The sequence below is a fragment of the Mustela nivalis genome (genome assembly GCF_964662115.1).
Source record: "Mustela nivalis genome assembly, chromosome: 12".
Lineage (NCBI taxonomy): Eukaryota > Metazoa > Chordata > Mammalia > Carnivora > Mustelidae > Mustela > Mustela nivalis.
Window position 1 is genome coordinate 73,678,437 of NC_139031.1, and position 13,468 is coordinate 73,691,904.

The window sequence follows — 13,468 nt, forward strand, 5'->3', positions numbered from 1 at the left end:
GTGGCTCAGTGGTTAAGCCGCTGCCTTCGGCTCAGGTCATGATCTCAGGGTCCTGGGATCGAGTCCCGCATCAGGCTCTCTGCTCAGCAGGGAGCCTGCTTCCTCCTCTCTCTCTCTCTCTCTCTGCCTGCCTCTCTGCCTACTTGTGATCTCTCTCTGTCAAATAAATAAAATAAAAATCTAAAAAAAAAAAAAAAAAAATCTAACAAGATGACCAGTTATGGTTGGATCAAGTAGCCCGATGTTCCCCTTAAGATTTATCAGGCACATGATGGAATTCTATTATAGTACCTGTTAGTGTTGTCAAAGGCAAGACAGATTCAGTATCTATAACATCAGATGCCTGGATGAAGCCATGTGGTGAAGGAACGATAAGGATGGTTTCATCATCTATGGTGGTTTGATCAACTTGTTCTTCTATGGTAGGAGACTCTAGATCCTAAACAGTGGCAATTAAAAAAAAAAAGACATTCTGACTCCTATTTTTTAGTTTTCTTTAAAGATTCCAAACACATTTAGCTTTAAAAGAACTTCATATTCCAACATTATCCCATTTAATAAAGAAAAGAAAATTAAAGCTGAAAAATGCACAAGACAGAACTTAACAGAAGCCTGAATGTAGAAGAACAATGCTGTTATGCTGGAAGGTTATTAAGGAAGGTTACTAACCTGTACCACACAAAGACCACTCTCCTGAACCACTCTCCTGAAAATGGTTCTATAGGTCCCAACAAACAGTTCTCAATCTTTTGGAAGGGTATGGGGGAAAAGTTTTGGTGCTAAGGCTGTGCAACACAGCTATCTCATACTTGTGAGGTCACAGGTGGAATATGCATTTGATTTTGTGTCCAGAGGAAAAAGGAAATTAATGGAGACCCCCTCTCCCCCCGCCCCATAAATTATTGCTAGGCTTTTTCCAAACTGAAGGTTTAAGGCTCAAGCAAGAAGGCTGTTCCCTTAATTGCAACTTACCTCAGTAACATAAGCACGGGCTAAAGGAGAAGACGACTCCTCTTGTTTCAGGTCGGTGTCAGAGATTTCTTCTGTTCTGACCATAACACTATTCATCAGTTCTGTGCTATTTTGGTCACTGAATTTGGATACATGAGCATCATTAAATGATGGCTCTACAGTTATCTTAGGCTGATGAATTTCATCTGGGAAAGTGTCTGCTTCTAGGGCATCTGGAGGCTCAGGAAAATCAGATGAGTGAATATCACTATCTACTGTCAGTTCTGCTTGGGATATGGAAGAAGAGATGTCCTCTGTGGCAACGGTCTGAATGATGACTCGTGGTGTGTGACATTGCACCGTGACGTTGTCACTTGTGTTCAACAAATGTTCTGGCTATAAAATGTCAAAGAAAACGATCAGTGGCAAAATGAGAAAATCCCTACCAGACTTCAGTTATAAGCGACAATTATCATTTATAATTTACAGGTGGTACCCTACTGTCCCCTCCCCTGTTCTCTTACCTCTGGAACTGCAGTGTTCTTACCACTGTTTTTCTAGGACCCCTCATCCCCATCATTCCATCTCATGGAAGGAGACACATGGGATTAAGGGTTATGCCTCAGTGAAGGCAGAGTGATGGTGTAAAACTATGTTCCTGAGACAACAGCAGTAGGAGAAATTGTTTAAATACATGGACTACATTAGTTCTGGTTCTTAAACTCTGTTATCAATTAGTCCTGGTCCCTACATGTAGATAAACACTTAAACAGAGAACATAATCATTTCCCCCCTAGACCTATTATTATTGAAGGCATCTGGGTTCTCTCATGGTATTAAAAACAAAAAGCTTCTGTGACATCATACAGTCTTCTTTACAGAAACTAGAAAAATTAAGGAATTGACGTAACATACGGATAAAGCGTGGACAATGATCTGTTCAGGAGAAGCAGGAGCAGCAGCTGTCAAGGTTACTGTGGGACTAGCCGTCAGAGTGAGGGGAAGGCCTTGGCTTGAGCTTGTCTGAAGTAGGTAGGTACCTGGAGTGCCAGTGGGCTGTAAATGGAAAGACTAAAGGAAAAAAAAAATTAAGAATGACACAGGTGCAATAGACTGAGTAAATAAGCTTATTTATTAAGTCTAGGTTTATATCCAAAAAGGGATCTTTAATATACTCGGCACAAATGTACTTCCCAATCCTGAAGGTGCCCTCAAGTAATAAAATGAAGAGTATAATATTGACTTGTCCTTATATTTGTCTTAGAGATTTAACAGAGAGGCAAGGCCAGACCTTGATCCTGCCCTTCACTCCCATGTATTTCTGTGGTACTGTCTTAGCCATTTATTTCAAGGCACCAAGACATGGTAGCATAAGCCTCTGTGTCCAGTGCAGTGACTCGCACACTGTCTTCCTTCACGTCTACCTAGAACATAAAGAACTGCCACTCTCTCCATTTTTGAAAAGTTACTACTACAGCAGCGCTGAAAAGATTTTTTTCATAGTAAAATTTTACGAAATACTTCTTCTACTAAGGAGAAATGTATAGAGATAGTAATTAGTGTTGTGAATGACAAAAAGTATTTGATGGACAATACATTTATCTTATTATGTTTCACAGAACTGTAACAGAACTATTCAATGCCAATAAGCCCTTCACCGTCATAAGCTTCTACATTTGATAATTTGAGTTCAGTTTATCCTACTATCCCAAAGGGAAGGTATTTGCACTTAAAGGGTGATGTTGAAATCCTAGAGCCTGTGGTCCTGTGTACTAATGTTACAACAGCTCTCCTGGGACCAGCTCAATGAACCTTATTGCTAAAGCAGGCATAAATAACTATCTCAGGGAAGCGGTTGTGGGCATTACAAATTATTAGTAAATGGCGCCTGGCACACAATAAGATTCAGTTTCTTTCCTCCCTCTCCATAAAAGTAAAAGCTGATCATTTACAACACAACCTTCAGTAAATTAGATGTGGTCAGACAGTAAATACTTTATATATATGCATCTTAATTTACTTAAGTTCCTCTAATGTTCATGATTTTTTTTTTTTGAAGCTGAGGCACTATCATCCTTTATTAATAAATTAGGATGGAAATCTTTAAATATTTGTGACCCAAGTAAGTAAAAACCTGAACACATACTCTAAATACAATTATTTGGCCAGGGGGAAGAGGGGAGGTGACAAAATAAAGTTATCAACCTGTGACAAAGGCTATTATACATCCCTAATGTGGAGACTACAGGATTAGGAAGCGGAAGCTTTGGTTAAGTAAACTGCTAGCAGAAATTCCAAAGTTGTTCTAAAAGAGAACCTTCAGCCACACTGGCTATCCTCATGAGATGTAACTTGTGCAGAGGATAAACTTTTGTACTAACAGCCCCTGTTTTTCACAGCAAATAAACCTTGACATAATTTAAATAAAACCTACTTTATATTTTTTTCCTGAAAAATAAGCTAATTCTGGGTATTACCATTTGAGGACTTAAAAAGTTATTCTACGAGAAACCCCCTTTCTTCAAATTAGCAATCTTGGACCTTTGCTCCCCCAAACCTCTTAGCATAGGCAACCATTCCTCTTTTTGTCTCTATGGATTTGTCTATTTTAGACACTTCAAATAAATGGGAATCAAACACTATGTGGTATTTTGTAGCTAGTTTCACTTAGCATAACATTTTCAAGGTTCACCCTTGGAGCATGTATTACTTAATTGTATGGTGACAGCACATTTTATATATCCATTTGTCAGTGGATGGCCATTTGGGTTTCCACTTTTTGATTATTAGGAAGAGGAACATTCATGTACACGTTTATGCAGACATGTTTTCATTTCTTTTACGTAAACCTTGGATTAGAATTGGCACAGATATTAACTATACTTTTTTACCTTTCTAGGAACTTCAAGATTCTTTTGTAAAGTAGCTACACTATTTAGGACTGGGACTTTTAAATTCTGTATCCCCAAGGGCTGCCAGTACAGTAAACTTTTTGGTTATATATAGTATTTGTTTATCAATACAAAGTCATACATGCATCCTCCTCATTAAGCCCTGTCACTTTTCATATGTAAAAAGAGCACATTATTGGTTTAAACCTATACAGAGGAAGAAAAAGGGGAAAGTCCTGATGTATGTCCTCATTTAATCATCTGGCTGCAGAAACATGGGCATAGTTGCACTGAATGCCAATCATGTTTTTAGTTCATTTGTTCATATAACAGTGCTAAAACCAGTGGTTTTTCTTATGCATAAAATGACCACTTTATCTTTTGTGAAGTGTTACTCACTGGAAGAATCTCAAATGCCTGTAGTGTTCCACTGTTTAGTGTTATTGTTTCCGAGTCAACAGTAGCAGCAGGGGACTCTGTTGTAGCTGTGGTAGGAACAAAGACAACAGTAAATAAAACACATAATCTCATAGTGAATAATTTGCCTAGAAACCATTTAAATTTCTTATGAGAAGCAATCTTATCTGGGATGGCACCCATTAGGGGCTGGCTCAAAGCCAAATCCAGCCCACTACCAGTTTTTGTGAAAAGTATTACAGGAAAACGGCCATACCTGTTTATGTTCCACAGCTGCTTTTGCACTGTAAAGGCAGAATTGACTAGCTGTTCAGAGACAGTACCTGCTAACCCTTGACAGCGATCACAAAATATTTCTAGTATTAGAAGTGAGAGTAATACACTAAGGCTAATTTACAAGTCAACAGGAACTTGGTAAAAAATAAAATTTCCTGGACATTCTGATAAGCAGTATAGGTTCCTGGAATGGGAGTCCCCAAACACCAGGCTTCAGTTTAGCAGCATTACTCTTGGGCCATGTAAACCTGAGCCAACGGCGTGCTTTGTACCTGCTAGTGTTAGTGTTCAGAGACTTTATCTGTCCTGCCTACCTCATGTAGTCGTTAGGAGGAACCACAAACATGAAATATTTCCAGGGCCCCCCGGGTGGCTCAGCTGGTTAAGTGTCTGCTCAGCAGGGAGTCTGCCCTTTGTAATCCACCCCCTCCCACCCCTGGTTTGTGCGCATCCACTTTCTCAAATAAAATCTTAAAAAAAAAAAAAAAAAAAAAAAAAAAAACCCCAAAACAAAAAAAAAAAAAACCCCAAAACAAAGGTAGTCCTATTTCAGAAGGACACATTTGGAAGACTGAATAGCGTTGGTCACACCCGATCAAGGTTATAAGGAATTAAGAGTAACTGGATGAAATGGGATCTCAACTGCACCTCTAGATAAATCCATGTGAAAAATGACTTGGAATCATCTTGCAATGTGTAGTGTTTATTCTTAAAATACTTTTCAGTGGGAAAGGATATGAGACACCTTTCAAAAAAGTGCACTTGATTCATGTTACTATTTCTCTAGTTGATGGAATCTTAAGATCAAACCTAGAATAATTTAAAGGGATTCCAGATAAATAATTTTCGTCATGGGTAAGCAAACTGAGCAGGGACAAATTGTGGCCAAAGACTAAGAATGGTTTTTACATTTTTAATTATTTTGGTTTTTACATTTTTTAAGGATTGTTTAAAACCCAGAAAATCCCACAAAGACCTATGTGGGCGGCAAAGTTTAACATGTTTATATTTACTATTCTGGCTCTAAAGTTTGTGAGTCCCTGACTCCTAACAAAGGAAGGAACAATCATATGAGATTTAAGCCTAAATGCAAAGAATAACTGATACGGTATAAAACTCTTACTAACATTTCTTGCTGGAAGAAATAAAATTATTCTACATATTTTTAAAAAACCATCCTGTGAATATTAAGGTACCAGTGTCTGCATTCCCAGTAAGTACAGTCACCCCAACAGCCAAGGGAAGTTCTAACAATCTCTGTGCACAATCTATAACCAACAGCAGCTCGCATATTTATATCGGACCAGTTTTTGCAATTCTTCAGGTTATAAAGTTAAGTAAGCAGAGGGCTAAAAAAAGTTCTTCATGCTTTATTACACTGGTAGAAAGCTAAAGCAAATAACCAAACTTGAATTAGAATTTTAAGACAGGCATGATCATTTTAAAGGTCTCCAAGGTAACCTTGATAGTCACTGGATATATGGGTGTATGTAGTGTCACCATGACCAAGAGGCAGCCCACTGATTCTCAAAATGGTGTCATAGGGTACCTTTGGAAATCCTTGGGTTTTTTATTTGCCATAATGATTAGGAAGCACTACTGGCATTTTGTGGGTGAGTCAAGGGACACTGAGCATCCTGCAGTGTGTAGGACAGCACCTGCCAACAATCAGTTATATACTCAAAATGCTAATAATCCCCTGGTTGAGAATAACATACAGCAGTTGGTATACTTTTGGCAATGTCCCTTCCATAGGCAGAGCATTTAGGTAGACAAAAGAAACGAGAAAAAAGTGAAGAATCATCTGGTTCTGAGGATTTTATTCGCACTTCTTTTCTGTTACTCTGTCATGGAAAAAAAGGCAGAACTATCAAATCCTTTCCCCGTAACAACTATTCGGTTCTCATAATCTCATTAAACTGAAAAAATATAAGAGGCTAAAAAAAAAAAAAAAAAGGATAAAATAGTTCCCAAAGGAAAACTGGCTCTTCTTGAAGAAAATCTCAATCTCCTCAAATTCATTTCTTCTACACATGACTTCAAATCCACCCCCAATCTGTGTGTCTCTGGTTAATTATTACAAATGATGTGCCACCTTAGGAACTCTATTTCCTTGTCCAACTGATCTTAGGTAGTAGTCTATTAATCATTAATTCTTTGTGAACTCTAAAAGTAAGAGGATTTAAAATGGTTTATTATGGTTGGGAAGCTCTGTCACACACTCATCTTTTGTGCAAACATTAATTAAGCTAATGAACATAAAATGCCTTAGACTGCCTCTGTCAAACTGCACAAATTTCTGTCAACATTCTGGAAGAATGAAAGGTATTAGAGCCATTACCAAATCATAGAGGTCCAAGAGCAAGGAGTCTCCAATAGACACTTACAGACATGAGTGATTTGGACTGGAATCTGCAAGGCTGTCATGGGGCTTGGAGAGATGGCTGTATTGTCTTCCAAGCGGGCGACTCTGATCTGAACATGCTGTACACTGGAATTGGAATTACTGTTTGGAACTCCAGATCCTGATTTATTCTCCAAAAGCGTTGGGTTGTTTTTTTGATTCTCATGTAACTGTTTAAGACCCTTTATTAAGACTGAAGGGAGATGGGTAGACAAAAAGAACATTGATTCTCCGACAGACCACCATCTAAGCAGCAGGGGAGGTGGGGGTAAGGAGGGGAAGTATTTGGAATAAATAACTGCACACTGCATGTGAGATCTCAGCAAAATAACAATAAAAATATTTTAAAGCTATAACCTGTCTGGAAATTTCTGGAAACATTATCCATCACAAGAAATTTAAAAAATTCCTAACACAATGTTATTCTTGCCACCTAAGATACATTAAAAAAAAAAAAAAAAAAAAAAAAGGCGCCATTGTGAGGAACATGAAAATAAGACCTTTGTTATGTCTTAGGGCTCCAGGATAAAATTCTTATTTTGGGAGAATACTGTTAATGCAAAATAGCTTACTTCCTTAGTCAGCTGGCTGTGAGTTGAACTCACAACTCGAGAGTAGCAGGCTCATCTTTTCCAAACAGTAATATGTAACCACCTTGAATTCTTGTGCAGGAAAGTCAAATCTAGACTTGCCCCCCTCCTATCAGTCCTTTCAGGTGGTAACTGCAATATGGGTGGGTTTCTGTCACATTAGTATTCATTCACTTTTCTGGTTTTAATGTTAGATTTATAAATTTACAACTATGGACTTAATTTTTTAAAAATCTTATTTTCATAGAGCCACAGTTCTTCAGTATTTAATTTTCCTTTGGAGAAATGGAAGTTGGAGCACTATATCAAGGGGCATGAATTTGACTGCCTTTAATTAAATGAACTGTACATCTGAGTTTCATACCTGAGTGCAAAGCAGGCAATGAAGGGACAAACATGCTTGTGCCTCACTTTTAAGCAAACCCAACTTAGGATGTCTAGATTTACATCATTAATGAATTATGAATTTACAGTCTTTATACTATAAAACCACCGAAGAAAATCTCTGAATGACAAACCCAATTATGTGAAGTTCTTCAACACTTAAAAGTTGATTTAAACCTAAGTTTTCAGAAATACATTTTTGTACACAATATGTAAAATCATTTTCTGCACAGTTGTATGAGAACAAGAATGTATGTAAATATGTCTATTTTCATCTTAGGTGCTTTGAGAATTACACATCACATCAACTCTTCTTAAGGGAAGGAAAGACAGTTAGCCAAAGAAATAGAGCTGTTTCAGTGAAGATCTACTAAGATTCATATCTCTTTAGCTGAGGCAAAGAACGTCTGACCTCTAAGTCCTGAGGAGTAAATATGGTAAGACAAGGGAAGGACTTAAGAAGCAAAAAATACATTACCAGGGAACGAAACATCCTTATGATTTGCAATCTGCCTTTTGATGGTCCACCATTTACTTCGAAGCCATTGTGGTGAACGGACACTGCTCCATCCCTCCGCTAACAGATCCCAGTTGATGTCATTTTCATCAGCTACATCAAGCTCTGCTATCCTACAGGTTACAAAATAAACATCTGTTAGATGTTAATTTATTTCTCTGGAAGAACCCTTCCCTGACTACACATGATGGCACTGGCAATAAAGGGGACAGCAGCTTATGTCATGGAGATGCTACTGTTAATTGCATGGGAAAGGACTGCAAGGGTGCAGAACTGCCCCCACAGCTAGGAGCTATGACCTAGCACTATCAAGAGCCTTTTGTTAATGGTACAAGGAATGGGCCAGACTATAAACGGTCAGAAGCCAATGAAACACTGTAAAGGCAAGGGAGTAGCTAAAGGTTAGAACAGGGTAAGAACAGTGTTAGTGGAAAAGTGTTTTGTAATGTGTTACAGTGTGCCATAGCAAGTTATTTCCTAGATCTGACCTTTTCCCTATCTGTAATAAATAAAAACATTTAGAAATGAGCTATTTGCAGATGACTAGTTGAAACAAGTATATTAAAAACAAAACCCAAAATAAAATGATAAAAACAAAAACAATACTCCAGCAGCAACCAAAACAAAAACCACTAATTTAATAGTTTCACTAGATTTGGGGTACGAGTGATCTATATTTGTTCTCCAGCTTCAACTGTCATGATGATGTTGATTTTCAGGAGGGAGGAGCTTTTATTACTTTGATGTCTCAAACATGTCCTTGCTGGTATTTCTGCCTCGAGTCACTGAATGGTTGTAATAACTAACTTAAAAAAAAGAAAAAAAAAAAAAAAAAAAAGAAAAAAAAAAGCTCAGAATTATTACCTTAAAGCTATTTTTGGATACGTATGACATGGAAGCACCTGACTGGGTCCAGTGTGAAGGTGTGGGGTAACTGTAACCTGGGCCCCCTGCTTGGCAATCTTAGCACAGTCACCCAAGATTGAAGGGCATGGAGACTGAATCGCCCTCTTCCCCTGCACACGCTGCCCCTCTGCTAGCACTGAGGCACATTGGTGGACAGTGGCAGGCTGCAATGCCACTGTCTGTGCCATACCTGTTCTGTGGGGAGAGAGAGGACTTCAGTCTCCACGCCTTCAATCTGGTACTTTGCACGAGCACTAAATCCACTAAAAAGGAACAAACATAAAACAAAACAAAAGAGCTCAATATGAAATGCATAGGGTCTGAAGGATCCTCCGTGGACCCATTCTCTATGGAAAGGATGCTTTTCAGACATTAGGCATCTAAGGAAACCAAAAGAGGAAACATCAATCAAGCCACCTACTGCTATTAAGCAGCTTTTGTCTTTAAAGGACTTAGAACACAAACCTGAGGATGAGATTGATTTCATCTTCCTTGGTCCATTCAGTTCCTCCACTCTGTTTCCAGTTCAGGTAGTTGAGCCATTTAGAACGACACTGCTTTTCTGAGCGGGTACCCACTCGCTCTGCCACAGCTGCCCATGACACGCCCTGTGTCACTATGTCACCTGGCTCAGTGCTTGTCAATTCATGAACCACCTCTGCAAGTCTCTTTTCCTCTTCTTCTGTCCACTTCCCTGAAAGAAGGAGATCATCAGACTATTACTGCTATCTTCTATTTTGCAAATCAGATGCAGCCCTGATGGGAAGTACGCAAGAACGCCGCCAGTAAGTTATTTCTGAATGACTCTGGGGAAGGACACTGCATGTATCTACTAAGACAACTACGTTTCACTAGGCCAGGAAGGTTCTTGATACAAAAGCAAATACAGAATCCTGATGAAAAACACTGACTGACTCCTAAGGAAAGAAAAACTACCCAGTACATACCTAGAAAGAATTATACACTGTCAGATGCACTAAACCTAAGTGGGAAGAGCTTCATGGTGGCAAGATGGACACAAAACCTCACAAAATTTTTCCTTAGTCTTGTCTAGAATTCCCTGCTCTGCAGAAGTGATGTGGCTAAGAGATCCCTCACCAGAGGAATGAATGATGAGACAAATGGAGCAACTCCTATGGGCTCCTACCCACTTTAGTAAAATGGAAACTAGGTTTATACCATCTCCTTTCCCTACCAGCCCAACTCTAAGAAACTATGACAGCACAGAAGTCTGAGACTGGTATTCACACATGATTTTACTCCAGGTTTTCCCAAAGCCATAAACCAGTAATGATACCAAATGATCCGCTTGGTCTTTTCTTAAGGAACTTGAGCATAAAAACAGTTTTGTGTGTGTGTGTTTTTTTTAAAACTCCTTTCACTTCTGTTTCCATTTTGTTACTAGTAGCTAAAAAGGTTAGAAAATTTCAAAAGAGCTGTGTGCTTGCATCAGGGAGTCATTCATTCAACAAATACTTATTGGACCTTCTATTATGCGCTAAGCACAGTTCTGGATACCATATATTCAAGACAAAGTCCTGCTTCTACTTTAGCATGGCAGCAAACGGTACTCACAGGGCCTTACCTAAAAACTCTGGGCCAAATTCTATTATCTAGAGCTCCTATTCTTGTTTCATTCATTAAGCTATCATTAACACAGAATGACAGAGTTGGAGGGGTTTATGTTCTCTCTGTCTTGCAGGTCACAGGGCTGGTGGAGTCAATGATTAAGCAGGAGATATTCCCCGATTCCACTCTGGCAGGGTAGGGAGGTGAAAATGGAAAACATACAACCAGGAAGGTTAAGCTTAACTTGAGAACCACTTTTCTTACTAAAAGACTGAGCACAGACTGTGGCTCCTTCAGAAAATTTTAAGGCTAAAATGGAACTATCTTACTTTCCTTCTCATTTATGAGAACTACAGATCACCTATTCTAACCTTTTCATTTTCGAGGAAACTCAAGCTCAGAAAGTTATGTGAGAGCTGGTGCCAGAGCCTCAATACTGTTATTGGTCACAGAGGTTAGGATTAACAGTATCATCAGTGCATCTGTATATACTAAGAGTTAAATAGGCATTTGTTGTCTGTACCAGAGACTGAAACACTAATGACAAGTTTTTTTCTATAGAAAAATATACTTACTTGCTTGAAATAAGCAAAACAGAGCCATAGCACTGAAAGGTAACTTAAGCTGGGAACTGCCGGAACTAAAGTTTTTTTCTAGTAACATGAAGTTGATAAGGTGTTGTTTACAGAAGCTCAACAGTTAGATGGGTTTAAATTAAAACTTCCTGTTATGTAAGCCTTAATAATAAAAACTTTCCCAACTGGAGCAGTTTTGCATTGCTACAAAATGGAAACATGCTACATCTAAAACCTCTGAAACAGAGGCAATGCGTCCCTGTGAACAATGTCACCTCGCACAAAGGCAGAAAAATGAAGGCTTACTCGGGCCTACAAGGCACGAAGATAAAGGAAGACTAGAAAATACAATGTGAACTCGAGCGAATGACAAATTGCTTTCCGGAAGAGAAGAGAAAGCAGTATGAGAAGGGGCGGGAAGCTCTGATGGAGATAAGAGCGGCCCCGCGGCAGCGCTCATAGTATACCTGTGTTGCAAGTATCCTTCATCAGTCGGCACCGATCTTTGACGGAAGACGCGCTTCTTCCTAGCGCCGCCCCTATTGTTGCCCAGTCATTGCCATGCTTTATCCGGAGCCTAAAACAAGAGTCTGCCAATCAGCATTGGGTTCAACTGTTTTCTCCCTTTTAATTTCATCATTTATTCTTCATTCTTCTTCTTCCCATTTGACTGGTTTGGAAGTTGTGGGCAGCAATACTTTGAGAGCCAAAGTTTGAAAGTGTGGCCTTTTTTTGGGGTCCACAGTTGTCTGTGGGTGAAAAAAAAACAGGCAGCAATTGCCTTTTTCCTGGGTCAGAGAAGAAATAAGTAACTTGGATATGTGTTCAAAAAAGACCAAATTTCCCCTCAGGTTACTGACACAATCTCCCAGGCAATCCCCAGATTGTTCCCTTTGAGCACGCCTAACAAGCTCTTCTCAGACATCTGAAAAAGTTTCCTAAGCTGCTATCACCATAAAGAGGATCAACCTTTAATTTTTTCCATGGTCCATACAATCCATCAACCCATACTTTAGGGCCCTACTCAACAAAGCAAAATTATTTTTCCTGCAAAATTGCCTTCATAAAGTAAGAGTCCGCCCAGACATTAAGTGCAACATTTGCTAAGTCACCATTCTAAACTAAGCATGTAGCATAGCCCTGGTTTTGATCCTGGTTTCTAAGCCCAGTATTTAGTCTTCAGGCCACCAAGAATGGCCATCTAATCTCTTCTGTAACCCTTACTAGTGGTCTGAGGACACACTTAATTCAGCAACTCACTAAGGAAAAGACGAAATTTATGGGCGTGGCTACTCTGTGGAAGTATGGACCTGAAAATTTCTTTTTATGGTCAATCATGCTTAATAGCAGGATTAAATTACACCAGTCTACTAAAAATCTCTTGACAGTTTCAAAGTAAAAGTTTAGAAAAAACAAAGGTATTAAAAAAGTTAAAACCCAACTATCAAAATTCAGGAAAAGAAAAAAATTTTTTTAACTTACTCCTTGAGCTTTTCAATTTCTTCAGGTGTGTATCTAGAAATTTAAAGAAATTTTTAAAAAGATCGATTAAAACAAAGAATGTTAAAAAAAAAAAAACTTAATAAAAATCAGAATTTTACTGAGGGAGCCAAATGTTAAGTCACTTAGCACACTGAAAATATTTTAAAAGTAACCAACTTCAAAGTAAATTACTAAAAATTAAAACTGATGCTTCTATCTTCTTTTTGATAAAAAAATACTTTTAGCTATAATAAAAGTGAGCAATGTACATTTTTCTCTAGGAAAATTCAACACTTAAAATGTACTTGCTCCTATTCCACTTTAAGTCTTCCTTTATTTGAAGACTGGTTTCAGGCCCTCTAATATTGTAGTTATTCTGAAAGACTTATGTATGACACTGTAAACCAGAGCCAAAATGCAAATCTATAGTAAACTGTTACAAGGCACCAAAAAATTTAAAAAACTTCTCATTTCCCCTACCCAAGCATCGACACCTCCCAGACTCT

General features: G+C 38.5%; 1 protein-coding gene across 4 annotated transcripts in view; it reads right to left on the reverse strand.

The window, feature by feature from the left end:
- DMTF1 (cyclin D binding myb like transcription factor 1) overlaps positions 1-13,468 on the reverse strand; it is a 44,867-nt gene that overhangs the window by 1,467 nt on the left and 29,932 nt on the right. For 2 of the 4 annotated variants that reach the window (XM_082693185.1, XM_082693186.1), the window contains 9 exons: positions 12,963-12,995; positions 11,948-12,057; positions 9,802-10,030; positions 8,392-8,543; positions 6,923-7,132; positions 4,242-4,327; positions 1,867-2,022; positions 973-1,347; positions 292-439 (listed from right to left, as the gene is read on the reverse strand). In XM_082693185.1, coding sequence (XP_082549311.1) covers positions 292-439; positions 973-1,347; positions 1,867-2,022; positions 4,242-4,327; positions 6,923-7,132; positions 8,392-8,543; positions 9,802-10,030; positions 11,948-12,057; positions 12,963-12,995 — 1,499 coding nt within the window. The remainder of the gene's footprint in view (positions 1-291; positions 440-972; positions 1,348-1,866; positions 2,023-4,241; positions 4,328-6,922; positions 7,133-8,391; positions 8,544-9,801; positions 10,031-11,947; positions 12,058-12,962; positions 12,996-13,468) is intronic. The other 2 variants (XM_082693188.1, XM_082693187.1) reach the window with 1 other exon arrangement.